Genomic DNA, 25,392 nt, shown 5'->3' on the forward strand with positions numbered 1-25,392 from the left:
GGGTGGATAGATGGGTGAGTGGATAGATGGGTGGGTGGATAGATGGGTGGGTGGGTGGATAGATGGGTGGGTGGGTGGGTGGGTGGATAGATGGATGGGTGGGAGGGTGGGTGGATAGATGGGTGGGTGGGTGGATAGATGGATGGGTGGGTGGGTGGATAGATGGGTGGGTGGATAGATGGATGGGTGGGAGGGTGGGTGGATAGATGGGTGAGTGGATAGATGGGTGGGTGGATAGATGGGTGGGTGGGTGGATAGATGGGTGGGTGGGTGGGTGGGTGGATGGATGGGTGGGTGGGTGGGTGGATGGGTGGGTGGATGGATGGGTGGGTGGGTGGGTGGATGGGTGGGTGGGTGGGTGGGTGGGTGGATGGATGGTTGGGAGGGTGGGTGGATGGATGGGTGGGTGGGTGGGTGGATAGATGGGTGGGTGGGTGGGTGGATGGGTGGGTGGGTGGGTGGATGGATGGGAGGGTGGGTGGATAGGTGGGTGGGTGGGTGGATGGATGGATTGGTGGGTGGGTGGATGGATGGATGGATGGATGGATGGATGGATGGGTGGATAGATGGATGGGTGGATGGGTGGATAGATGGATAAGTGGGTTGGTGGGTGGAAGGAAGGAAGAATGGAAGGATGGAGTAAATCTCTCTACATCTATCACTCATACCCTGAAACGTATAACCTCTGTCTAGTTATCTCTCCCTCAAGTCATGGAAGTGGCCTGAATTTGAAGTTTAAATCTGTGGTAGGCTGAGGAAGCTCAAAGAATTTTCAGCAGACCTGAAACCCTGTGGCAGTGGCCTGTGTTTTTAGGCTGAACAGATTTTTCCATTTTCTGCTCTTCTCACTTGCTATAACAAGCTTTTGAACAACAACAGATGTCACTTCTCATGTGTCTTCCACTTTCCTATTTTAACACTCCACTCTTCCTCGGAGCTGACAGGAGACACAGTTTCTCTCCATCCTCAGAAGGGCGAGCGACAAAGCATACCTCAGGAACCTGGTTCAGGGACAGCACTTGTATGTCATAGAGTGTCTTCTGCACGGAAGGTGAGTATTCGCCTTTGTCGTAGGGTCCAGCAAATTTCTGCAAGACGATGTCCCGGACAGTGCCCCTAGAACACAGAATGGGAGAAGACTGAAGGAGTTGGTTGAATCTGTTAGGAATGCATTATAAAGCTAAGAAGTAGAAAACCCAAAGTAGAAGTACCCAAAAACCATTGAATGGATGGTTTTAGAAAGGATTATTCTCCTGTAATGCCACACACACACACACACACACACACACACATACACACACACATACACACACTAAGCACCTAACTGTTCTCACAGAGTGATACCAATGCCAAACAGCATTTCAGCATCAATCATCTACCATGTATGCAGACTGTGTATGAAGGAACACACACCCAAACTCACAGCCTCTCCCTGCTTTGCAGGGCTATATCCTTGAACTATTGCCCTGGGGTCTTAGTGTCATCCTGTAAGCCAAACACCTATGTGATGAAATCCAGGAATCTCTAATGCAGTTGAGGGGTGCTGTGATTATCCCCCATTTAGAGATGATGACTCTGAGCTCACAACTTAAACCATCTCCTCTGAGTCCTTTGTCTTTAGTGGGAGGCCTGGAGCTCTCCCCTGCTTGGCACCTTCAATCCGAGTATCTTCTCAGCATTGATACAGAAGGCTCCAGCTACCCAGGGAGAGCACTAGAGGGAAAAGAGGACTAGGGTGAGGCTCTTCTTCGAGCACTTAAAAGCCTGTCGCATAATAAAAAGAGCAGATAAAAACTCCAGTGGGAGGATGCTCTGTGCAGAAGGAACAGATTCCAGCTCATCTCGGGGTAGAAGTGTCTAAGGATTAGCGGTTCAGCAAAGAAATGAGATCTGAGTGTTCAGAAGCCTACAATCCCTTGTCGGAGACAGCATAAAACTCACACCTTTACACGGTTAAAGCATTTGTAATTTACTCTGTCTGTGTGTGTGTGTATATCTGTATTCCTGTGTGTGTGTGTGTACCTGTGTGTGTGCCTGTGTGTGTGTCTGTGTGCCTGTGTGTGTGTGCCTGTGTGTGTGTCTGTGTGCCTGTGTCTGTGTGCCTGTGTGTGTGTCTGTGTGCCTGTGTCTGTGTGCCTGTGTGTGTGTCTGTGTGCCTGTGTCTGTGTGCCTGTGTGTGTGTCTGTGTGCCTGTGTCTGTGTGCCTGTGTGTGTGTCTGTGTGCCTGTGTGTGTGTCTGTGTGCCTGTGTGTGTGTCTGTGTCTGTGTGCCTGTGTGTGTGTCTGTGTTTGTGTGTGTGTGTATGTGTCTGTGTGCCTGTGTGTGAGGCTGTGTGTTTCTGTGTGCCTGTGTATGTGCCTCTGTGTGAGTGTCTGTCTGTGTGCCTGTGGGTGTGAGACTGTGTGTTTGTGTGTGTGTGTCTGTGTGCCTGTGTGTGTGAGGCTGTGTCTCTGTGTACCTACCTGTGTGTGTCTGTGTGTCTGTCTGTATGCCTGTGTCTGTGTGTGTCTCTGTGTGTTTGTGTGTGTGTGTGCATATCCATGTATGCAGATGCATGCATACGTGTAAGCATCCATATGGAGCACAGAGGTCAGCCTCAGGTGCCTTTGTCGGACACTCACCTTTTTTTTTTTCCTTTAAGACCAGGTCTTTGATATTTACCTGGAATTTGCCACTTATTCAGTCAGGCTGGATGTCCCGCGAACTGCATAAAAGCACCTGGCTCCATCTCCCCACCGCTGGATTACAACTATACACCTTGATGCCAGCCTTTTATGTGTGAGTTCTGATGCTCAGATGCAGATCCCCATGCTTGCCGTACAAATACTTTACTGAATGAGCTCTCTCCTTAACCCCATTAACAAAACACTTATAGGAATATCAGAGAACTTGGAGCTTAGCCTGTGAATGACCAATTGTCACCATTTCCCCAAAACCAAGGGGTTTCCTGGGACATACAAGTTTCAGTATTGAAACCAAAAAAGTCTCTGGCAAGCTGGAAGGGATTGAAAGCTTAGGTCAGGGCTTCTGTATTGCTGGAAGGCTAGATATCATCTTCATTCATGGAGTACAGCAGCAGAAATGTCACTTGGGATGTTGTTAGCAATGCAAATTCTCCCAGGGGCCCAGGAGTGAGCCCAGTGACCTTTATTCTAATAATGTCTTGAGTAATTCCACGGCACACTAATGACTGAGAGTCACTGATACAAGCTGAAAAAGAGAGCTTGGGAAGATAGCTTGCCATGTGCGCATAGGGATCTAAGTCCCATCTCCAGCACCCACATTAAAAGCTGCAAATTATGCTGCATGCTTAACCCCAGCCCTGAGGAGAACACAGGAAGATCCTGGGCTAGCCAGCAAGCCTAGCCTAACAAGCAAGTCCGAGGCCCTGTAAGAGACGGTCACAAACACCGAGGTGAATAACTCCTGGGAAAAGCCACCTCAAGTTGTCTCCACATGCACATGCATACAAGTGCATGCACACTTACACACACACACACACACACACACACAGGTGGGGGTGGGGTTCTGGAAGAACTAGGGAGTTGAGTTGACTAGCTGTTAAGTTTCTTCTTTGACCCAAGACTCCATTAACCTGGCCCAGTCCCAGCTCCCAATGCTGGCTTCTCATACCACGCAGCCTCAAAGTCCACGTCCCTTCTCTGGTAGCTCCACTTGCAGTAGACTTGAGTGGACAAACATCGGTCCTTCACCTCAGGGAGCGTGGTAAACTGGTCCTTGATGAATCCTTCAAATCCCGACTGGGTTGTTTTCAAGACCTTGAGGTCTTTGATCCCGGAGTGGATGACTGGAGGTCCTGTGTCAGACAGAAGGGGAGGGAGGGTGAGCACCAGCAGAACAGTGTCTCTACCGATAACTACAACAGCTGTGAAGATACTGGCTGTAGAAACACACACACTGCCTCTCCATCTTCTCGTGTCCTGGGATTCCTTCCCTATGGATTTCCAGGCTCTCAGCCCTCTCCTGCCCGAGGAGAAGAGAAGATCCAAGGATATGCCCATCCATGTTGGACTGGTTTCCTCCCGGGGACCTGTGAGGACATCTCAGCCAAATCACCTTACAAATCACAAGGTGCATGCCATTTCAACATCAGTGGCTCTGACATGAGTTGGTGGGATCCTCAGGAGTTTGTCTTCTCTCTGCCACTGAGATCTCTTTCCGGCAATATGTCCTCCTGGTTGATCTACAGTGCCTGGCGACAGGCTTCACTACACCCTGAGAACACTTGATGCCCTGGGGGATATAAGCTCAGCCAAGACCAGACAGCTTTAGGAGTGAACAATAGTGTGGACCTGACTGAGATCAAAGAGAGGAAAAATAAGGTTGCTGATGCAGGCATTGACCTGTATCGTCAATGATAGCCATTGTTATCAGTTGATACCTATAGAGACTGGCTTTAGGCTGAAGCTGCTTCATGGGTATCAGGGGTTGGAGAAAGGATAAAAATGATGAAAGGGATGGCTTGTCACCTTCCCTCAAAGGGACTGGATGGTGGATAAGCACATTTGGAGGATGCGGCTTACTGTGTGCCAAGTAGTATTAGCTCAGGGCCTGTGGCAGCATCCTATTACAGAAGCATCTAGGGCCTTCTAAGAGACTGGAATTTTTGCTAGACCTCATCATAGCGAGAGTGCAGAATGCACACTGATGTCACTCAAGACTGAAGACTGCTGCCCTACTGGGTACTCAGCCTGTTTGTTTAACCTGCTTTTCATAAAAACAGCATAACAACCAACCTTACTTGCCTTGAATTTCCCAGGTAATCTACTTTTACAACCTAGGCTGATGTTATAGCTTTAATCTGAAACTGGACCCACGCCCTGAGCAGAGAGCAATCGATGTGTGTTATGACTCTCACTTGCTGAAAATAGTAAATAGAGCAAAAGCCGCCCTATGAAATAGCAATCAGCCATAAAGAGTGAGCGCAGCACACAGATATGGCTTGATAACATTGTTTGTTGTCTGGGTCAGCTAGGGTCAGTAGAGTCTCGTTCCTTCCAGAACTCTGTTGAAGATTTCTGAAAAGCATCCTTCATCCCCTCCCCATGCCATTCCTTCCAGCTCATCAATAAACACAGAGTAAAAGCCCTTTGTTAGGGACACATGGTCAGCTGGGTTGACAAGACAGGCAGGCAGGCAGGCACAGATTCAGATTTATACAACAGACAGAAGAGATGAGGAGAGAGAAGTAGAGAATTCAGATCTGGGCTTGCTCCTGGTCAAACTACACCCGGAGGAAGCCTTGGATTCCTTTTCCTTGATGCCACAGTGACTGGCCTTGGGTTCTCACGACTGCATTTAAGCCACACAAGGACCCAGATGACAGAGGCTTTGCCCAGAGTGAGGGAGGGGCCGTTCTTCATCTTTACATATAGAAAAGAACTGTAGGTCTAGCAGTGTAGTGGGACCTAGATAGAACACGGCACTGACACACTGGGAAGGAAGAAGATTTCCTCCCAGGAGAAGTCATGGGTGGCAACAGAAGCCAGGCAGAGCAGACTTCTTCCTGAGCAAGCTCTCAGAAGGTGAGAGAGTTTGGATGGACAGCTGGAAGTTCATTACTGAGAAATCTGCAGCACCACAAAATCCATAGTGAACACCAGCATGACTTTATTTGTGTGTGTAGGCTGGTGAGGACAGAGGATATTTAGGGAGCATTTGAAAACCCCTAAAGTCCCAAAGCACAATTTATTTATTTATTTACTTACTTACTTACTTACTTATTTATTTTGGTTTTCCAAGACAGGGTTTTTCTGTGGCTTTGGAGCTTGTCCTGGAACTAGCTCTTGTAGACCAGGCTGGCCTCAAACTCACAGAGATCTGCCTGCCTCTGCTTCCCTAGTGCTGGGATTAAAGGCATGCGCCACCACCACCCAGCTCCATAGCATGATTCTTAAGGCTACTTATTTTCAGTCTCTGAGTTGGTCCTGACAGATAGCTATCCTTCATGGCCTGTCTAGTCAAAAAGTCAAAAGTCAGAGTTTCTGGGCATCACTATATGTTCTTAGTAAAGGGAAAAGAAAATTCATAGTCCACAATTAAGACCTAAGGGCCAGGTCTAGAAGCCCCACGTCTATAATTTCAATGCTTGGAAGGCTGAGGCAGGACAATTACCACAAGTTAGAAGCCAGCCTGAGCTACATCTGGAGTTACACAGCAAGAAGGTTCAGAGACACCAACAAAGCTCTCCAAAACCGCCCTGGTTTTCCTTACCACCTGTGTGGCTTCAGTTGCTGTGACTCACTCCGGAGCCAGACAAGCACTGCCTATACTGATATTTTCAAAGCTGCACGCGTCCTGCCATCAGGAAGCAATGGCCGGAAGATTAGTGGTAGATCAGCTGATTCTCCCTCCGATGTTCTGATTAAATAGAGCGTTCTGTATAGCATGTCCTAGGATAAACCGGCATGACAGAGAACTTTAACTTTTACAAGTTCTGATCGGATGCTGTCCTTGAAGACAGACCAAGAGGAAGCTGCGCCTTCAGCTGCCCAGGTTTGTCTGATTTCATTTTTTTGTTCTTTTACTTTGGTTCTTGGTACTGAAGCACTCAGGGTCTTTTGCGTGGTAGGCAGGTGCTCCACCCCCACACTGCGTCCTCAGCCCAGATTCTCAACCTATAAAGAAGCTGGTCCCACAGAGACAGTGTCTAACTGCAGTTTGTCTGCCTCAAACCCTGGAGAACCACACCTGTGTCAAGGAGCCAGAACACAACAATGGACTCTCTTTCTTGCCTAGACAGTGGACTTCCTCCAGTGTTGCTGTGAGCCTTCCCTACACCCTCCATTTCTCACACTACAGAATAAACACTTCTATGCAGGAGACTTCCCTTCTGTGCTCACCACCGCACAGCAAGAAGTGGGCAGAGGTGAGGTTTAAATTCAGCAGCATGCCATGAGATTCCGTGTTTTTATCCCTCCCCCCAGCTCATTCTCCATCTGTGCTGTGTTTCTCCTTCCAGAAGCTCTCTTTGCCTCCTTTCAGTACTTCAAGCGGGTTTCCCAGGAGACCGGAGGGTACCCTGCTCCCATCCACAGAGGCTTTGGAGGCCTCCGCCTCTGAAAAGCATCTCCATCATCTGTTGAACGGTAAAGCATCACTTTCTGAAATGGCTCCTTGCATCTTGATAGGATTTTTATCCCTTAAACTTTTACAGGGACTACAGGGATGGCTTGGCCGCTAAGAAAGATTATTGCCCCAGCAGAGGACCCAAGTTCAGTTCCCAGCCCCCATGTGGTTGGCTCACAACTACCTCTAACTTCAGCTCTGGAGCGTTTTGATACTTCTGGCCTCAGTGGGTACCTGTGTTCGTGTGTACATGCTCAACACAGACACATACAGTATCCATAATTTTAAAAGGATAAAGAGATAAATCTTTCAAAGGATAAATTTCCTGTGAGTTTTCATGAAAGAGCGACTCCAGTCATTACAAATATTCAGACTACATCCCACGGCCACTCCTCTGAGAAACTCAAAGAAATGAAACAGAATATGGCGGCCTGGAGCAAAAACAAATAGTAGAAGCCTTTGAAGGAGGATGAAGAGGTGAAGGGAGAGATGAACTAACGGTCGCTCTCCCTATCTTCCAGGGCAGCTGCCTTTCATCCCCGGCATCTACTTTGGCTCCTCCCATAATCTTACTCAGAAAAGGGTGGTGCTGGGTTGTGTGCAGAGTGGTATGGCATGTCTAGAATCCCTAGTCTTGGCATTCGAATTCCCTACATTTAGTCCTAGCAACTCCCTACCACGGCACTCTCCCTTTGCATGAAAACTGTGCCCCTGGAGGAAGCACTTCACCTCTCCCTATCTTAATTTTCTCATCTGTGAAATAAAGATGGCATCCATCCTTGGGCTTTGGAGTTGACATGCACCTCAGGTAAAGAACAGGAGGCTCCACAGAGCAGCCACTGTGTACATAACACACTGTGAAAGGCAACACGGTGGTCTTTTCACCACTGGCTTTTCCACGCCAGTGTTAACCACCTGTCTAAGTCCTGTACCCTACGGGCTCCCTGGACTCTGAAATCAAAGACCTCCATCCTTGTTCCACTAGCCCTGTGACAGCCCTGGCTAGCTACCTTGAAATGGTTTCTTTGCTTAGCAGACTCTGGAAACAGAGAATGCCCTTGCATTTTCAAATGTGGTTTGGCATCGGATTCCTACAGAATAGACGTCTTCTGTTCTCATGGACAATGAATTGCTCCCAGTTTGGTCAGAGCGGAAGCCAGTTCCTCCAATGCCCTCCACCACTGGGTGAACACCATCAACAAAAACTACCCTCTTTGAGGTTTGAAAGAATCTTTCCTCCTTGGCCCATGTTAGACATGCTGGATGAAATCAGGGCGCTTATTTTATCTTCTCTGTTGGCAGTGCCCCAGCCCACTGAGCACTGGGAAAAACCTGAGGCTTTCAAATTCATGGGGCCATCAACTAAAAATACACTTCCACACACACTCTACAAGGATCCCAATTTAGAGCCACAAGAAGTAATTCCACCAGAAACAGTGTCCTTCTCTGGGTACCATCCGAGGAGAGGACTTAACCAGCCCACACTTCCCCGCCTCGGTCGTGGGTAACGCCACAAGAAGAGTTCACATTGCACAAGGGCTACAACAAAATCTCTTCAGCTCCCAGTGTCCTCCTACACACTCAGCAAATGGTGGTTTTTTTTTTTTTTTCTCAGAGAAGCATGCGCCAACCCTTTAAGCTCTCTAAGGGAAAGGAACTCACTGTGAGTTAATAGAAAATAAGCCCAATTCCTTACCTACACACCGGGTGTCAAAAGTCACAAAGCTTTACTGATCTGAGGGGGGAGAATTCCTGTCATGAAGAAGATAATTGCTTCCACAGTTAACGCCTCCAAAAATGGACAAAAATAGCTGAAAGGGAGATATTTTAAAACTATATTAAATCATTCTACTATGAAACCGCAAACTTAAAAAGGGCTGAGGAAAAGCAAAGATCAACTAAATAATGTTTGCCTCTGTAGAGCCTTCTGCTCTCCCAAGAATCTTCAAACCCCGGCTGTGCAATTCCAGCAGGGTTGGGGTGCTGCAGAAGAGAGAGAGGATGTCACCAGCAGAGGGCTAACTTGACTTTAGTTTGACTGGGTGATGAGGAAGGCGACTTTAGGACCTTGTGTCCACCAAGAACTTCTCCTATGGAAGGACCGGAGGAAAGACTTCAACCCAAGGGTCAAGGATGAAAGCAGGTGTCTCAGTGCTTCTCAGTTGACCTGCTTACCTCTGCGGCTGACTCTCACTTGAACCCTTGTCTAACTTCTCAGAGAAGGAAGAATATAATTAATTTTACAGCAACACCAGATTTAAGGCATCCAAGACTCAGCAGGCTTCTCAGACTGTTCAGGTCAACAGGAGGGAGTGCAGTCGATCAGGTGAAACCCATTAGTTCTCTTGGGGAGGATCCGTTTGGAGTCATGTGGATGAGTGTGTGTCTGAGAACCTGTGCCGGGGGAGGGAGGATTCTTATCATCCTAGCAAGCCCACAAACCATAGGGGTTTGTAACACTGGCCTTCACTGGGGAAGTTGGAGCATATGAGTTAATGATAATTTTCTCAGTTAAACCTACACACAAGCATCCACGCGATGGGCACTATGGATTCAAACCAAGTCTTCATGCCTTCACAGCAGGAGTTCTTAGCCACGGAGCCATCTCTCCTTGGGTGTTGCTTATGAAGATGATTATAACAGAAATTCCTGCCATAATTTCTTCCATTTTAATACTTAGATAATAAGCAAATTAGGAATTGGACTTTCCCACAAAAAGATCATACACCTCTGGTCTCAAAAGAGAGACTCAAATAGTTTCACCTGAAGAACCCTGTTTGGACACACAGCTGCGTCCAGTGCACGTGGGGACTTGAACTCATTTACTGCATAGCTGTCCCTTTACTCCAGCCCTGCCAGTCCTGCAGGATTTCGGAGCGGCATGAGCTCCAGATCAGTCGATTGGAACTTCTGGGCAGACTGCCACAGGGTTATCTGTTCTAAGAAGCGCTGTCGCCATCTACAAAGACAAAAGACTTGAACTGCTTCTGAGGCTGCTCTTTCTGCTGTGTGGTGAGAGCCACAGCGTTAGAACATGGGCAGCGGCGGCGGCCTTCTGATCAGAACTCAGGCAGGTTCTGACTCCCAGCCTGCAGCTGGTAAGAGAACGCGGCTTTCCCTAATCACAGTAGCGTCCTGGACTCAGCCACTGGTACCTTCCACATCCACTCTCCTGCCCGAGAATATCTTTGTAGAAATCACCAAGGGTATTTACCAACTCCGAATTCCTCTTCTGCTATCTTTTAACCTAGATTTCTTAACCTTTCTGTAGCAGATAGCAAATCTATTTCATCTTCTGCTTGAACACTCAGTGAGACCACACGTGGTGGCCTCCCTCCTTGAGGCATGACTGTCGGAGTCTTGCAAGAGGAAACGTTGGGGCCGTTTATGACCTGGTTCTTATGTCTGAGGGGTCTTGCCTCTTTTTCTCTTTCAGTGTCTTTACATCTCCTACTTATCCGAATGGCTATTTATTATCAAGGTGACCTCCCCCCCAAATAGGAAGTAACAAAATAAGGTTACCTAGGATTCTGTCTGAGTTGTATCACCTCTAGCCCAACAACAAACCAGACGTGGAGGAGGAAGCCATGTGCTGAGCTATTACATATCGTTCTCTTTGCAGCACTTCTTGCTACCCCCGTAACTAGCCTAATAAAAATGAGGTTCTCTTCTACTTCTACGACACCATCTTCTCCAGACACCTCCTTCCTCTGTCTCTCAGACCAGCCTTCCGCCCTAGTCTTAAACTAAGGAATCTTCCCTGGGCCCTTACCTCCCCTTTTTCCACTTTTTTTTTTTTTTTGTCTTGGCTAACAGCTGAACTGCATCTGGGAACAACCACAGCCCAAGCCACCAGGCACTCCTGTGTAGGACTATCTTCATCAGATTATTTGAAGCCGGAAGACGCATCCTAAATGTGGGCAGCACATACTGGGGGCAGCACACATAAAAGGACATGGAAGAAGGAAACTTCTGCCCTTGGCTTTCTTGCCTTCACTCTTGTTGGCAAGCGTACCTATGCAGTGAACTTAGGCACTCTTACAGCGGTATTTGAACGAGGTTCTTGGGGCTTCCAACCAGCGGCTCTCTGGGAGCCCTCCAGGCCTTCAGAGCCAGGCTAAACAGCCGAGACATCCAACTGTACAGGCTCAGCAACTAACTACAAGATTCTTGGGCTCTTCGGTGTGAGACCACAACCACTGGACTACCTGGACTGTAATCTGTAAGTCAATCTACTAAATTACCATTTGATATATACATATTTATCCTACCAGTTTTGTTCCTTTACAGAATCTGGTCAATATGCTTTATATGATATCTCTATTTTCTGGAACTATTTCCTTTGCTGGGTTTCATATATCTATCGTCCACCCGTTGATGGTCCCCAAATCTATGTCCCTCTTCTCATTCTAAAACAGACCATCTTTATCCTCCACACTTTATTCATGGGTATATTCTCTCTAGTGCCGGTCCTTCCATTGTAAATCCGACTTTGATAACTCCTTCCATTCAGCCTCCACCTCCACTCAACCCCTGGCACACTGGTTACATTGCATACAGGCCTCACACAGGGACTGACAATAAGCTGCCGGCCTGCACATCTATCTCCTCCTACCTCTCCTGCCTCGTTCATCTCTGTAACAAATCCCCAGGCGTCTCACAACAGGCTGCCTTTCCAGCCTGCTCAGCACACTGGTCAAAACTGCTGAGCAAAGCGAATCCACAATGTAAGGGAGGAAAGCTTTGTGTGGCTCAGTGTATCACAGGGTTTCAGCCCTTGATGGCTGAGAGAGCATAGCTGAACAGAGACATGCGGTGTAGAGGGAGCATGGAGCAGAAGCTGCATGTGTGGCAGCTGCCCAGGAATCAAAGAGCAGGTCAGAACCAAGAGCTGGTCTCCCACTTCTGCCAGCAAAGTCCTACTTCTTAAATATGCCAGAGGCTCCCAAAATAGCCCCAGCAGCTGGGAAACAAACATTCAAAATGAACATCTGACAAAGACCTCACAGATTTACACACACACACACACACTCATTTACTCATTTGACTATGAGAGACCTCTGCTTTTCTGTCGTCAAGCTAAATAATAATAATTATGGCTACTATTTAAGAAGTTCCCATATGCCAGATACTATACCTACAGCTTTAATAAAGTCAATATAGTAACCATCTCCTTTATTTCTCTGGACGACTGTAGAGGTGGACCTCAGATTGTTATACTGCAAGTAAAAACCCACTGAAGACCTGTGACTCACTGGCTCACAGTCATGCTATTAACTAGTGGAGCTCAACTTCAAACACAGCCTATCCTGACTCTAAGACCTCTCTGGCCTTAACTAGAGATTCGGTTGATAGGAATTAGAATGTGTTCTATGTTTTATCATGCAAACTGCCCTTAAGTTAGACTATATATGTCATTCCAGCACAGGAGACCCCCTCAGTGACCCCCAAGGAATCAGACTCACTGGACTTAGTTCTGTTCTACAATTGTTTTGCTTGTTCAACAATGAAATCACTATCTGTCCTATGTGGGCGTCAGGAACTCAGCATACCCCTCTTCCGCTCCTCTCTGGAGCCTGCCTCTCTAAGAGCCTCTGCTACTCAGGCAGACCCTTCCTCTTTCACGGCCAGCATAATGCAAATCATTTCGCAAAGTCAGTGGAAACATTTCCTCTCTTCTGCCAAAGCCTTCTACGTTACCCTGGGAAGAGCGGAGTTTTGGAATGTGTCTGCTCCATTATGATGCCTTTAATCCCTCAACCGTGGATTTTAGCCTTTCAGGTTGTGATGAATTTGTTTACAGGTGTATCTCCAATAATGAAATCTGCCACAGGTTCTCTGAGGTCAGGAAAAGTCCTGCACATCCCCTCGCCTTTTATGCAGGTAACACGTCTTCAAAGTCTCCTTGCTTAGTAGATAGTGCATGAGTGAGTGACCCAATACTCTTGAATGAATGACATTTCAGCGAGTACATTTGGTTTTAATCAGCTCTGCTCAAGTCTGCTTCTGGTTATTTCTAGTCTCTGAAAGTGAGATAAGAATGGGATAAAGAGTGTGCTAAGTTCCCAAAGGCCTCTGAAAAGCAGCCGAGAGTTATGCTGACCAATAGTGTGGCCTCCAGCCACCTGTTGTCAGTCAGCATTTGAAATCTAGCAAAAGTGACCCAGGCTGTATTGTTAATACCGCTGTGTACATGATTTTGGAGACTTGCTATTTCAACGAGTGAATAACATTTGGGATTAAGCTAAATTTATTATTAAAAATATTTTTCCTTGTTTTCTCTTCGGTTTCCTAAAGTGAATATTAAAAGACTTTAAAACTATAAAAAAGTTAAGCAGAGCTTGCTTAGACTTTAAAATTTCATGACAGTTGTCAGTGTGGCTTAGGAAGAAAATGTTGGGCGTGAGTTAGGATATGTTTCGCGTTTTTGCTTCTAAATTCACACATCAGAAAGGAAGGAGGAAAGAGACTCAGAATGAGGGAAAAGAAGACAGGGAGGGAAGACAAGATGGAGGGCAAGTTGTTTTAGATAACAGCTCAGTGAGAGAGTTTTGCCACATGACTAAGCTTTTGGTGATCAAATCATCTTTTCAGTTAACACAATGTTTCAAATTTTTCTATAAATAATTTTAGAGATAATATCCAAATGTTGAGTCAGACTTAGCTATATCTAGTCTTAACTCAAATAGTTAGAAATTTTAAGGGATAAAGAAGATAAGACATGAAATAGAAACATGTAGCTATAAATATTCTCCATTCCGCTGTTCTCCCTGGACCGGTTTCTCTCCACCCACCAGGTCCTGCTCACTAGCTCCTGCAGTCGCTTATAAAATAACAATTCTGAGGCTTAATAGTAATTAAATGCTCTTTGATCTATTAGCTCAGGCTTATTATTAACTAACTCTTACATCTTAAATTAACCCATTTCTACTATTTTGTATTTTCCCACAAGGCTCGTGGTTTGTTACCTCTTGCTTCATGGGCAGCTACATGGTAACTCTGACTCCACCTTCTTTCCTTCTCTATCTCTGTTTACATTTCCTGAATTGCTATATTCTGCCCTGCCATAGGCCAAATCAGTTTCTTTATTAACCAATGGTAATAAAACATATTCACAGCACACAGAGGGGACTCTCATATCAGAAACAGGAAAGTTCAAAGTCAACACTGAATCCTTAATGACTACTATGTCTCCTATTGAGATAGCTGTTTCTTCCATCTTTGGTGCTATGCTTCAAAGTTCTCTTGTTTTGAAGAGATTAAATAATCTGAATTGATTATCTAATTCTGCTTCTGACAACCTCAACAAATCAATAGAATACCAGTTTTGGGACCCTTATTCGCTCAGATTAATTATTGGTACTAATAAGGACTATATTATGAGAATGTTTCATAGTTAGATCTAAATTTTAAATTTCTTACTAAATACAATTATGTAATAGTCGTTGCAATTTTAAATGAGATGCATTGTAAGAAGATTATGATACTATTAGGGTTTTATTATGCAAATAAAATGTCAGGGAAACATTAGTGATTTCAAATATTGGTTACTATCACTATTTCATGATACTATACCAAAAATATTAGTCAGAAAATTTGGAAATTTGCATCCCTGTCATTTCCAGCCTTTACTCCCCCCCCCCCCATGTTTCACTTCAAAACTGGGTCATGCGAAATTTCTGCCACTCAAACTCCAGCTTTTGTAGCAGAAAGACTCACTCTCTTCGCTACCTTTCAGCAAAAGGCAGATAACCTTGTAAAGTACAATCCAAAGGCACAAGGTTTGGTCCAGTGTCAGATTTAAACAGTTTACAAACCTCTACCATTTTCCTCTGTGGCAGTGAAGAGAACTGTTATGGGCGAGAGAAGCAAAGCCATCAACAAAAGACACCTGATATCTCTTGCACAATAAAACCACGGAAACTGGTTCCTTACCATTCCTCATCTGCTCCACCTCACAAAAGTGTGTTCCCGTGGGGGTGTGGATGAATGCGTGGACATGCTTGACTCCATTCTGAAAGAGAGGACAAAGTGGTTCCCAGTCACACTCCAGCACAAACCACCATAGCAATTTCTTTCAATAGACTGGAAACATAAGTGACGGAACCTTTTCCAAACGCTTCCAGGGGACCTCTTCTACGTAGACGTGGGCTCGGGTGACATGGTTAAAAGAAGAAAGGAAGTGTTCACAGATGTTCATAGCAAAGGCCTCTATGTTCTTTATCTGTACAAAGGAACAAAAGAAAGAAACACTGGTAATGTCCATTTTAAAATGTCCCGTTTAAAAGACCTGGGCTGATTCAATTGTTTCACTTATCTTGAGGTAGCCGCTCACTGACAACATAGCTTGGTTTGACCTTGAATGCCTATGCCTCATTCTGAGATTATAAACCGCTATATCTGGCTTACAGCATATTTTGTTTTATTTGTTTAAGGTACGGCTTCTTTGTGTAGCCCAGGCAAGGATCAAGCTCATGGTGGTTCTCCCAAGGGCTGGGATTACAGGCATCCACTGGCAAACCCAGCCAAAAGTGATTGCCAAATGCTCACAGGGGGCTCTTTCCTGATCAGTGGTTTCTTCCAATGAGAGAAACACAGAATTAGAATCTCAGGAGATGAAATAGTCCGGTCCTTCACTATTCCTGGGTGTGCTCATAGATTCTGATCACCTAGGAGACTCTATCTTGTCATTTTTTATTTTTAAATATTTTTGTTATTTTATTATATATGTCTTGCCTGCATACATGTGTGTGCACTATGTTCATGGCTGGTGCCACAGAGACTGGAAGGGGGTATTAGAGCCCCCGGAACTGGCATTCCAGGTGTTGTGAGCCATGTGGGTGCTAGAAGTGGAGCCAGCGTTCTCTGGAAGATCACCCAGTCTTTTGACAGATGAGCCACCTCCCCAGAACGGTTCTGTGTTTAAAAGAAGCCTGCTTTGCATGCCAGGAGACACTGGACGATAAACAAAAAGCAACTTACATCCAGAATCTTCTCTCAATGTGTTTGTAATGCTGGAGCTTATCATGAGGTTTGCAAATGGGCTCCAGTGTTCCCTAAGAAGGTCAGTCTTTAGGTGTGTCTGTGTGAGCATTTCCATAAGGGGAAGACCCACCCTGAATGTGGGTATGCCCATCCCATCTCCTGGGATCCCAGAATAAATGAAAAGGTAAAAGCAAACTGAATGCCAGTTTCCCCGCTCTGCTTCCTGACCACACAGAGGATGCCTAACTGCATACACACCTGTTACCAAGACTTCCTACAGTGATGGGCTACCAGCAGTTCTCAACCTGTGGGTCGAGACCCTTTGGAGGTCACCTAAGACCATTGAAAACCATAGATATTTACTTTACAATTCATAACAGTAGCAGAATAACAGTTATAAGGTGGCAACAGAAATTAATTTCATGGCTGGGATCAACACGACATAAGGAACTTTATTAAAGGGTCGCAGCATCAGGAAGGTTGAGAACCTCTGGATTACACGAGCTAAAATAAGCCCTTCGTCCTTCAGCTGCTCCCTCCGCGCCCTGGAGCATGGGGTATTTTGTTGCAGCAATCAGAAAACTTAAACAGGGAGCACAAAATTTTGGACAGTAGATTCTGCTGTTAAGTATTGATCTTATGATCAATATTCTCTTTTACTGTACCACAATGCCCTTTCTGCTACAAACGCACAGTCTAAAAGTGACAGGGCTCAAAGAAAAGCACACAAAAAAAAAAAACATGCTAAATTTAGTCTGAAATTCTCCCACGGCCTTGGCTCGCCCATAGCTCCAATGTGAGGTTAATTTGCCCAGGAGCTTTCTTCCTACCTAATGAGATAAATCAAAAGAATAAAATGAAACAAGCTTTTCTGTAAGCCTGAGAATTTTAGGGCAGAAAGGAAAAATTTTAAATTGGCATATATGTAAAAATAGGTTAAAAGGAAATGAGAGCTTAAAATAAGCAAGTTCCACCCCCGCGCGAGCTTGCACTGAATTTGCACCAAGAAGCAGCAAGTGTTGAAGCACGATTGTACCCCTTTGAGCTTCGCCAGGATATGCACTGTGTTCTTGATGGTGTCTGTAGGGATGATGTCAGAGTTATCACCATGTAGGTAATCCTTTTTGGATCTCAGAGTCAACTGCACCGAAGTGGCCACCTCTTTGATGCTGTGGTATTTTCCATCCCTGTGAATGTGGAGAACTTTGACCATATCCTTTCCATAGCCAGTTCGGACAAATTCCACTTCGTCATTCTGTAACGAAAATATAATTATCTGATTGAAGAAGGCTAATAAGGTTAAAGATGTCCCTTTAGTTTTTCATTTTATCAGACAAAACACTCGTGAAAACGAAATCACATTCAGCCTTGGCAAACTGGCGTTTCGTAGGGAGAAAGAGGTTCCTGAGAAACAGGACAGACAGGCACATGGTTCTCTTGATAACTATTTTAAGCATTTAAAGCATTTACTTTGTTTTGACTCTGTGCGTGTGTGAGAGTTTGTGCAGGTGCCCGTGGAATCCGGAGGTGTCCGATCCCCTGAAGCCAGAGTTACAGGCAGTTAGGAACCACCTACTGTGGATGCTAGAGATTAAGCTCTAGTCCTCTGCAAGAGCACTATGTTTTTTGGTTGTGAGCCTAGCCTTTAACGGCTGAGCCATCTCTCCAGCCCTGCAAGAGCAGTATGTACCCTTAACCACTCTGCCTCTCTCCAGCCCCTCTTGAAAATATTTTTTAAAACAGTAATAAAGGAAGTTCCCAGGTCACAGCCCCCCACTTCTCTGCAATGCAACCTCTCCTAGTAACCGCTTTGGGTACTGATATCTTACAGACGGTGGACCAAAATGAAGTGTCTCTCTCCCTTCCCGGGGTTAGTAAAGGCAGAATTTGTACACGTACTCAGACCTGTTGACTCTAAACTATGTAGTGGGCCCCATGGAAACCAGCTTTTTTCTAGAGCATTCCATGGCTGTGTTACCTGGAAATAATCCCATGCCCACCCCATGCATTTTTAAAAACAGCGATATTTCTGAGAAAATGCTCTGTGATAATGGAAATAATTTGAGCACTGCTTTTTCTGTTTGCGGCCAGGAAGGAGCAGGGTAATCAGTAATAGCACCCAGAATGCCTTCAGGACGCAGAGCCAGGGCCACCTGACTGCGAGCAGAGCTCAGCCTCTGGTGGAGAGACGTGCAACCAAAGGCGGGCGACACAGTCATGAAGGCCTGCATTTGAGGCTTAGCTAGTGAAGACATCCTTTTCTGTGGCTGGCGTGCACCAAACTTGCTGCTGGGTGCTTGTGAGGAGAGGCAGCAGGGAGTGAAGGATCAGAAAACCCTAGAGCTACGAGTATGGATACTGAATATGAATGTGGTAATGAAAGTGGTAAGAACGAAAGCAAAGAACAAAAACAGGCAAGAAACCCCTCCTGTAGCTCTAATTTAGGATGCCAAGCACTGTCAAGAGTCACTGCATGAGGACTCACCAGTCCCTCTGAGGAGGTTTTAGAAATAGCAGTGAACATCAAAAATAGTTCTCGCTTCCTTAATGGACTTGAAGAATGAGAGGCCATCTCAGATCTTGGAGATGTAGCCAGATAGGGCAAGCTCTTGTTCACTTAACATATACAAAAGTTCAGGGTGTCCGGATTGAATCCTGCCTATCCAGGATGGGGGACTCTTAGAGATGCACCCCTAAAATCTATGAACCAACTTTGGGGAAACATCTTCAAAACAAGGGTCCGTAAGGTGCTGGGGGAGGTGGCTCGTTTGACAGACTGCTCTAGGCTTCATCCTCAGCATCCCGTAAGTGGGCAGGGTAGTGCATCTGCAGTCGTAGCACTTGGGAAGTGGAAGCAGCAGGATAGGGAGTTCAAGGTCATGCTAGGCTCTTTAGGCAGGTCAAGCTCAGCCCGAGAAGCACGAGAGAGTGTTAAAGAAGTATTCACATGGAGAAGAGGAAGCCAGTAAGAAACGTGAAGAGCTCAGGGTTCTTCAAAAGACTGCAGTAGTGACAGAGAAGAAGCTGTTGTGTTGTTACAGAAGCGTTGGGCTCTGTCCAGACCCCAGCTCCACCTTGCCTCTTGTAGCTTGGTGGCTTGTAACAAGTGATTGAATGTTACTGAGCTTCTGTGTCTCCATCTGCACCAATAGGGATAACCACTGCACCCTACAGGGGGCGCTGGTGACTCTGCCAGCTCCAGCTTTGTTTCCAGTGGAAACAGTGCCCATGGCAGGCAGTTGGATGCAGCTGCAGCAGAGATGATGTTGGTTAAGTCTACTGACTTGGGAAGGAGAACACTTTTGACACCAGAGTGTCTTGAGTCTCAGGAATTCTATCTAGGGGAAGAAAGAACATGGCTGCTTGAGCCCTGAGTGTGTATGGTGGCTGCCCAGGACCAAAATCTCTGAGCTTATTAATCATCTTTATTATGGGAGCATTCTACACCTCCGCCACCTCTTAGTCCTTGGCCTCATCTTCTGCCCTTGCATATCCAAGACTCAATAGCTTAGCTTGTGAGGACGCGGGGAGTCTAGCAGACACGCAGTGGTCTTGCGACACTCCTGTGTGTGCCACCAAACACTATCCCCAGTGTCGTGTCTGCTCTCAACCCTGCTTACACTCTTCTGCTGCTGTTCTGAACTCATGTGGATCAGACGCTTCCTCTGCCTGTGCTTACACTCTTCTTCTGCTGTTCTGAACTCATGTGGATCAGATGCTTCCTCTGCCTGTAGACCTCGCCTCTTTTTCAAACCGTCCTTTCTTCTCACTCCCTGACTACACCAACCTCTTCACCTGCCTTATTTCTTCCTGTCATCCTCCATGTCTTTGCTGTTACTTCCTCCAGATAATCTGTCTTAGTCCTTCAAACACAGAGTAGGTGGCTCTTTTGATGTATTCTTAAGACCCTAGATATGGCCTCTGAATCTTTATCAAATTGTATTGCAAGTGCCTCTTTTTGTATGATTCATTCCAAAGCCATAAACTATGAAAGCAGGAGAAAGTTCTATCTTGGTTACCATGGCAACTCCAGCACTCAGCACATTGCCTGGATCTTAAATAGGAACTTGATAAATGTGTCATGAATGAATGGATAGTGCTACTAACCACCTCCGCTGCTTGCATGATGACACACAATAGTCAATGAAAACACACAAAAGATTCCAATACAGGAAGAGTGGGCTCAGTTCTGATGCCATCAAAAAATAGTCCCCTTCCTGAGAAAACAGGAAGAGAAGCATGAACCTTAGATTCAGATGGCCTATGCCAACTGCCAGCTACAGGGACGTGGGCAAGTACTTGTCTGTTTCTTTCATTCCTCCCCTTTTCCATCTATAAAATGGGATAATGGCAGCACCTGTTACGTGTAATTGTGAGGTTGAAAGTGGCTGCTCAGAACAGCTAGCATGTAGTATTCAGTGAATGTCAGTTAGCACCGTTATCGGGCAGCCAGTGTGTCCAGAAGGAATAGCTGCAATGTTCTGATATCTGTTTCACCCTTGTTCCTTTTTTTTTTTTGATAAAGACAATGATGAGAATCATGTCACATAGGTACCCACCAATCTGAGCTGTTTATATCTACAGATAAAACCATACCCCACCAATATAAATTGAACTTTGGGTGAATCCTAATTGAATAGACACATGAAGGAACATATCTAAATGAGGTGCGTATTTCCCTTTTCCCATGTATGAGCATTCTCCGCTATACACATTTCTCCGTGCCTTCTTTTGATATCAACATTGACATACGAGTGCCAACATGTACCAGACACCGAGTGAATGCTTCCTACTTTCTGGATTTGGAACAAGGTGAAAACAGGTTTATTTCTCTAGCTACACAGCTAAGAATTAACTTCAAGTCTCTGTGGGTTTAAATGCCAATCAGTACCAATCCTCTCTCCCTAGAATGCCGTCTTTATAAATCTCTGTTCTGTCCACACCGGTCCTTGCCCTAAAACATGGGCTCTCCTCTGTGAACTCACAAGCACTAACACTGAGCTTCCTCATTGCACGCTCGTTCTTCCTTGTTCACATATGCACATGTCTTAGTGTTCCCAGGGCCAGCATCTTGAAGGTTAGCATGGACCACCTCTCTGTGTGGCACAGCACTGAATAATGACCTATACACTGCCATGAATGACTTGTCCAAGAAACAAGATTCATCATTTTGCAGACTATTTTGGAAATTTGGGTCATTTTTAGTTCAATAAGGAAAAATCTGTTTTTACTTACTCCCAAGAAACTTAACAAGGCAGCTTCAAGTTCTTCTCAAGTTCCAGAAGAGGAAGAAGGTAGTGCGTAAGCTTACCACGTGAGTCTATGTTTTCCTCAGAGGAATTTGTAGCCAGGGCTGGAGACGTGGCTGAGCAGTTATAGCACTGGCTACTCTTTCAGGAGACCCAGGTGCGAGTCTCAGTACCCACATGGTGGCTCACAACTATCTGTAACTCTAATTTTAGGTGATCTGATGCCCTCTTCTGACTTCTGCAAGTACACACAGTGCACATAAATGCAAACAAACAAAAGAGTCATATACACAAAACAAAAATAAATTTCGCAAAAAATAAGAATTCTTACATGGGAAAATGAGATTGCCTTATGGAACTTAGGAGTTCAAATCATTTTCAGACAATAAGTAAGACAGACCCTTGTGGAACCACACATGAACCTTCTTATTGGATGTTATCTCTCTCTCTCTCTCTCTCTCTCTCCTTTTCAGAGCCCGATTTTCGCAGCTCCTTTCAGCTTTCTTCAGGCTTCTATGCTTTATTCTACTCTGTTGCGCTTCAGTCACTGGAATTCTTTATTCTGTTGCCACGGGAAGACACTTTAATTGAGGTTGTTGCTACTGTTGTTGTGAATTTTAGCTCTTTACAATATTCAAAAGTAAAGGTTGATGTAGCATGCATGTCTGTTTACATCTTCATAGGATTAGATTTAATGACAGGAAAGCTACTGAGAGAACGGTAGGCAAAGCAAGAAGAGGATTTTCATCAATTTAAATCAACTAGAGCTTTCTCTTGAGTCTCAGAATTAGTATAAGGACCCTCTCTACCTTTCACAAGAGAGAGAAAAAATGTTTGCTATTTTGCATCTAAATACTATAATTCAGTTATGCTGTGGGGCACATAAGAATTATAGATAATAAAATCAATCTCTATCTCTCCTCTCCTTCCCCCCTTCTCCTCCCCCTCCCCCTCCTACTCTATCCCTCTTTTCCTCTCTGCCTATTTCCTTGAAATCTGCCAAGGAGAGTCTTCAAATCCTCTAGGTTTCTCCTTCCTTGAATGTTTTCGTGGGCATTCGCAAATATAAAATCTTCAAGGAGGGGAAGGAATGCTGGCTTAATATGAGAAAAACAAGCACTCATATGAACTGTGCTAGTGTCCCCTTCGTGGGCCTCAATACGTACAAATGATAAGAACAATAATACCAAGTGATGGTCTTAGAAGCAGCTGGTGTGGTGGTGGCGGGGCATGTACGTGTCTGTGTGTTTGCTTTATGTTTGTTTTGTCTTGCTGCATGGGATCTACTAAATGCATGACAAGACTGTACCGCTTGACCCTGAAGAGTGATTTAGCGATCATGAGGGAGGCGTGCAGCCCGTTCAGGGCTGACCCTCGTGGATGTTTCAATAGGAGAATACAGTCTAACTGCATATTCATGGTGAAAAGGAAGGGTAACTGACCCATGACTCACTGCAACTCCAATGCGGGTGCTCAGTTACTTTCATTCTTTTGCCCGGCATGAAAAGTACCAAGAGAAATGCCTCGGGGGAGGAAACCTGGAAGAAGGGGTCCAGGAACTTCTAGAATAGGGGTGAGAACCATCGCAATACAGAATTGGTAGCGACATCTGATACAGACTGGAAGGAGATGTGTTGAACCTTATACACTGAAAGTACCAGGACGAGGCTTGCAACAAGCATGTGCTGTGGGGCTGATACATGGCAGGAAGTGTGTGCGTGTGGTTCCCTCTAATTCTCCACTAGAGCCCCAGGAATACATATTGGAGTCCATTATTGAATAAGGAAGCCTCTGGAGCCAATCAGTTAACCTTCTCAGTATACAGCGTCAGGAAGTAGAGAGACAAAGTAAGAGCCATATGCCATCAAAGGACAGGTTTTTTGTTTTTTTAACCCTTTATCACAATCCCTTAGTCTGCTTGGCAGTCCTCTTTGGAGTTGAACTCATGAGTGAGAGGAAGAACACACTAATCCTGACAGGGAGAGAACTGGCCATGCTACCAGACGCTCACAGCTGCATAGCATTTTATCATCTAACTCTCCACCCGCTGCACCTGACGACATCTTTCCTCAGCCTCACAACAGCTCCGTGAGCTGGCAGCCAGGAATCCATCCTGTAAAATAAACTGGCTCCTAGATGTGAAAAAGCTGCCCGAGAGGCATGGGGGCAGACTGGGAATGGAGACTGGACCATCCTAGGCAGAAGCTCACCAATCTCAAGATGTGTCCCTTCCCACATCATCCTTTTAACTGCCGGAGACTCTGAACTCAGCGGGATTCTGTTGGCACGGGTGTATTGACGCATGAGGAGAATTCAGTGGGAGCAAGCACTCTCTGGAGTAGTCAGCGGGCTGTGCCTTCAGCACCAGGCACTGGCCATTCGAGGCGAATGTTGACTTTCACCTGAGTTGGGACCAGGGAAAGCAGCATGATGCGAGCCTACTAGCAGCCATTTAACACCATTGTCCCCAGGAGCTGCTGGCTGTAGTCTATATGGAAGAGAGAGGAAATACCTGTGCTAGAAAGAAAGTGAGAAGGGACCAGAAGTCACTGGCACCGTTCCTCTGGTCTCTGAGAGGCCTCTGTGAGGGGACAGGCGAGTCCCAGTTTCCAGAAAGACAGCAGATAATCGTGAGGTGAAAACCACACAGCGGCTGAGATGCAGAAGCCATGTGGGATGTGGGCAGCCGGGTTCTCTTCCCTCCAGCTGCCTCCCAGACTTGCAAACATGGGTAGTGAGATTCTGAGAACAGAGTTTTCCCTGCTACTTTATTGGTTTCTCTCATTAGCTTTAATTCATTGTTTCTTTTAAAGTATTTTTCAGATTTATTTATGTTTATTTTGTGCATATGAATGTTTTGCCTGTGTGTATATGTTCAGCACATGCACTCCTGTTACAGAGGTCATGGGATCCCCTCCAACTGCAGTTACGGAGAGTTGTGAGCCACCATGTGGATGCTGGGAACTGAAGCCAGGTCCTCTCTAAGAGCAGTATGTGCTTTTAGCCACCGAGCTGCCTTTCCGTCCCAGCACTTCATGTTTGCCCGTTCATTTCCATCCACTTTGTGTGTTCACAGAGCTATACTGACTTAGATTTGTGTAGGTGGAAAACCGTGTGACACGCTTAGGAACACAGGGGTGGACAAGGCAGACAGTGTTCCATCCTTGTAGGAACGCTGTGGAAGTGCATTCTCCTATGAAGAATCAAAAAGCCAATACTCTGGGCTTTTTAGGTGGTGTTCAGCGACTCAGTTCTGTCGTTATTGCATAAGAGAAACTACATACAACCCATACAGCAATGGGTACAGCTGTGTGACAGTAAGCCTTTATAAAAACAGTCAGTGGGCCAGATTTAGGAGTTTCCCGCCTGTATCCAGGAACTTCTAGAATAGGGGAAGACGCAAAAAAGAAGCAAGCAGGTGTGTTAATCATGCTAACGGAAGCTGTAGAGTGAGCTCTGCTGACCTGTTGTGGGGACGCCAAAGCCAGAGTGATGGAAGCTTCCGGTAGAAACTGGCATTCCAAAGCAGCATGGAGGTAATTGGAACCAGCCTGATCCACAAATCCACTCTGCCACTGAGGGTGCTCTCCTTAACAATGTCCTTCATGAGCTTTTCTTGGCCTGTGTTTTTTTGACTTGTCTCTTTTTAGCAACAATTCAAAGCCTCTTCCTTTACTCACACTGCAAGCATCGACTTTCCTCCAGTCTGCCACGCTCTAGACTCCTCTCAGTCTGTCAGCAGACTTTGAAACTCTGCTCAGAGAGAAAGCTATCCTTAAACAGACACATCTCATGGGATGTAACTCATACTTCAAAACATAAATGAAGCCAGCAGCTTGACTCACGGGAGCCCTGGCAGATGACTGTATTGCCACCAAGTCTGCAGCTGCCCGAGGCTGAAAAGCCCCAACTTTATTCTTGTACCTTACATTTTTTTTTCACAGGCAAATTTGCAAGAAATGTAAAGTACAGCCCAAAGGGAAAAGTATACACTAGTAGGAAGGTGTCAACAATGAGCGGCAAAGTCAGCCCCAAAGCCTAACCCCTGCCCATACAAACAAGTAGAATT

General features: G+C 45.7%; 1 protein-coding gene across 3 annotated transcripts in view; it reads right to left on the bottom strand.

Moving 5' to 3' along the window:
- LOC142853803 (uricase) overlaps positions 1-25,392 on the bottom strand; it is a 33,867-nt gene that overhangs the window by 5,876 nt on the left and 2,599 nt on the right. The window contains exons 2-7 of one of the 3 annotated variants that reach the window (XM_075978969.1): positions 24,788-25,076; positions 17,111-17,329; positions 15,197-15,313; positions 15,025-15,103; positions 3,634-3,817; positions 993-1,116 (exon numbers count right to left, since the gene is read on the bottom strand). In XM_075978969.1, the coding sequence (XP_075835084.1) occupies positions 993-1,116; positions 3,634-3,817; positions 15,025-15,103; positions 15,197-15,313; positions 17,111-17,287 (681 nt within the window). In that variant the 5' untranslated portion in view covers positions 17,288-17,329; positions 24,788-25,076. Of the gene's footprint in view, positions 1-992; positions 1,117-3,633; positions 3,818-15,024; positions 15,104-15,196; positions 15,314-17,110; positions 17,330-23,533; positions 23,777-24,787; positions 25,077-25,392 lie in introns of those variants that run through there. The other 2 variants (XM_075978968.1, XM_075978967.1) reach the window with 2 other exon arrangements.

Source organism: Microtus pennsylvanicus, chromosome 7, assembly GCF_037038515.1.
Source record: "Microtus pennsylvanicus isolate mMicPen1 chromosome 7, mMicPen1.hap1, whole genome shotgun sequence".
Classification (NCBI taxonomy): Eukaryota; Metazoa; Chordata; class Mammalia; order Rodentia; family Cricetidae; genus Microtus; species Microtus pennsylvanicus.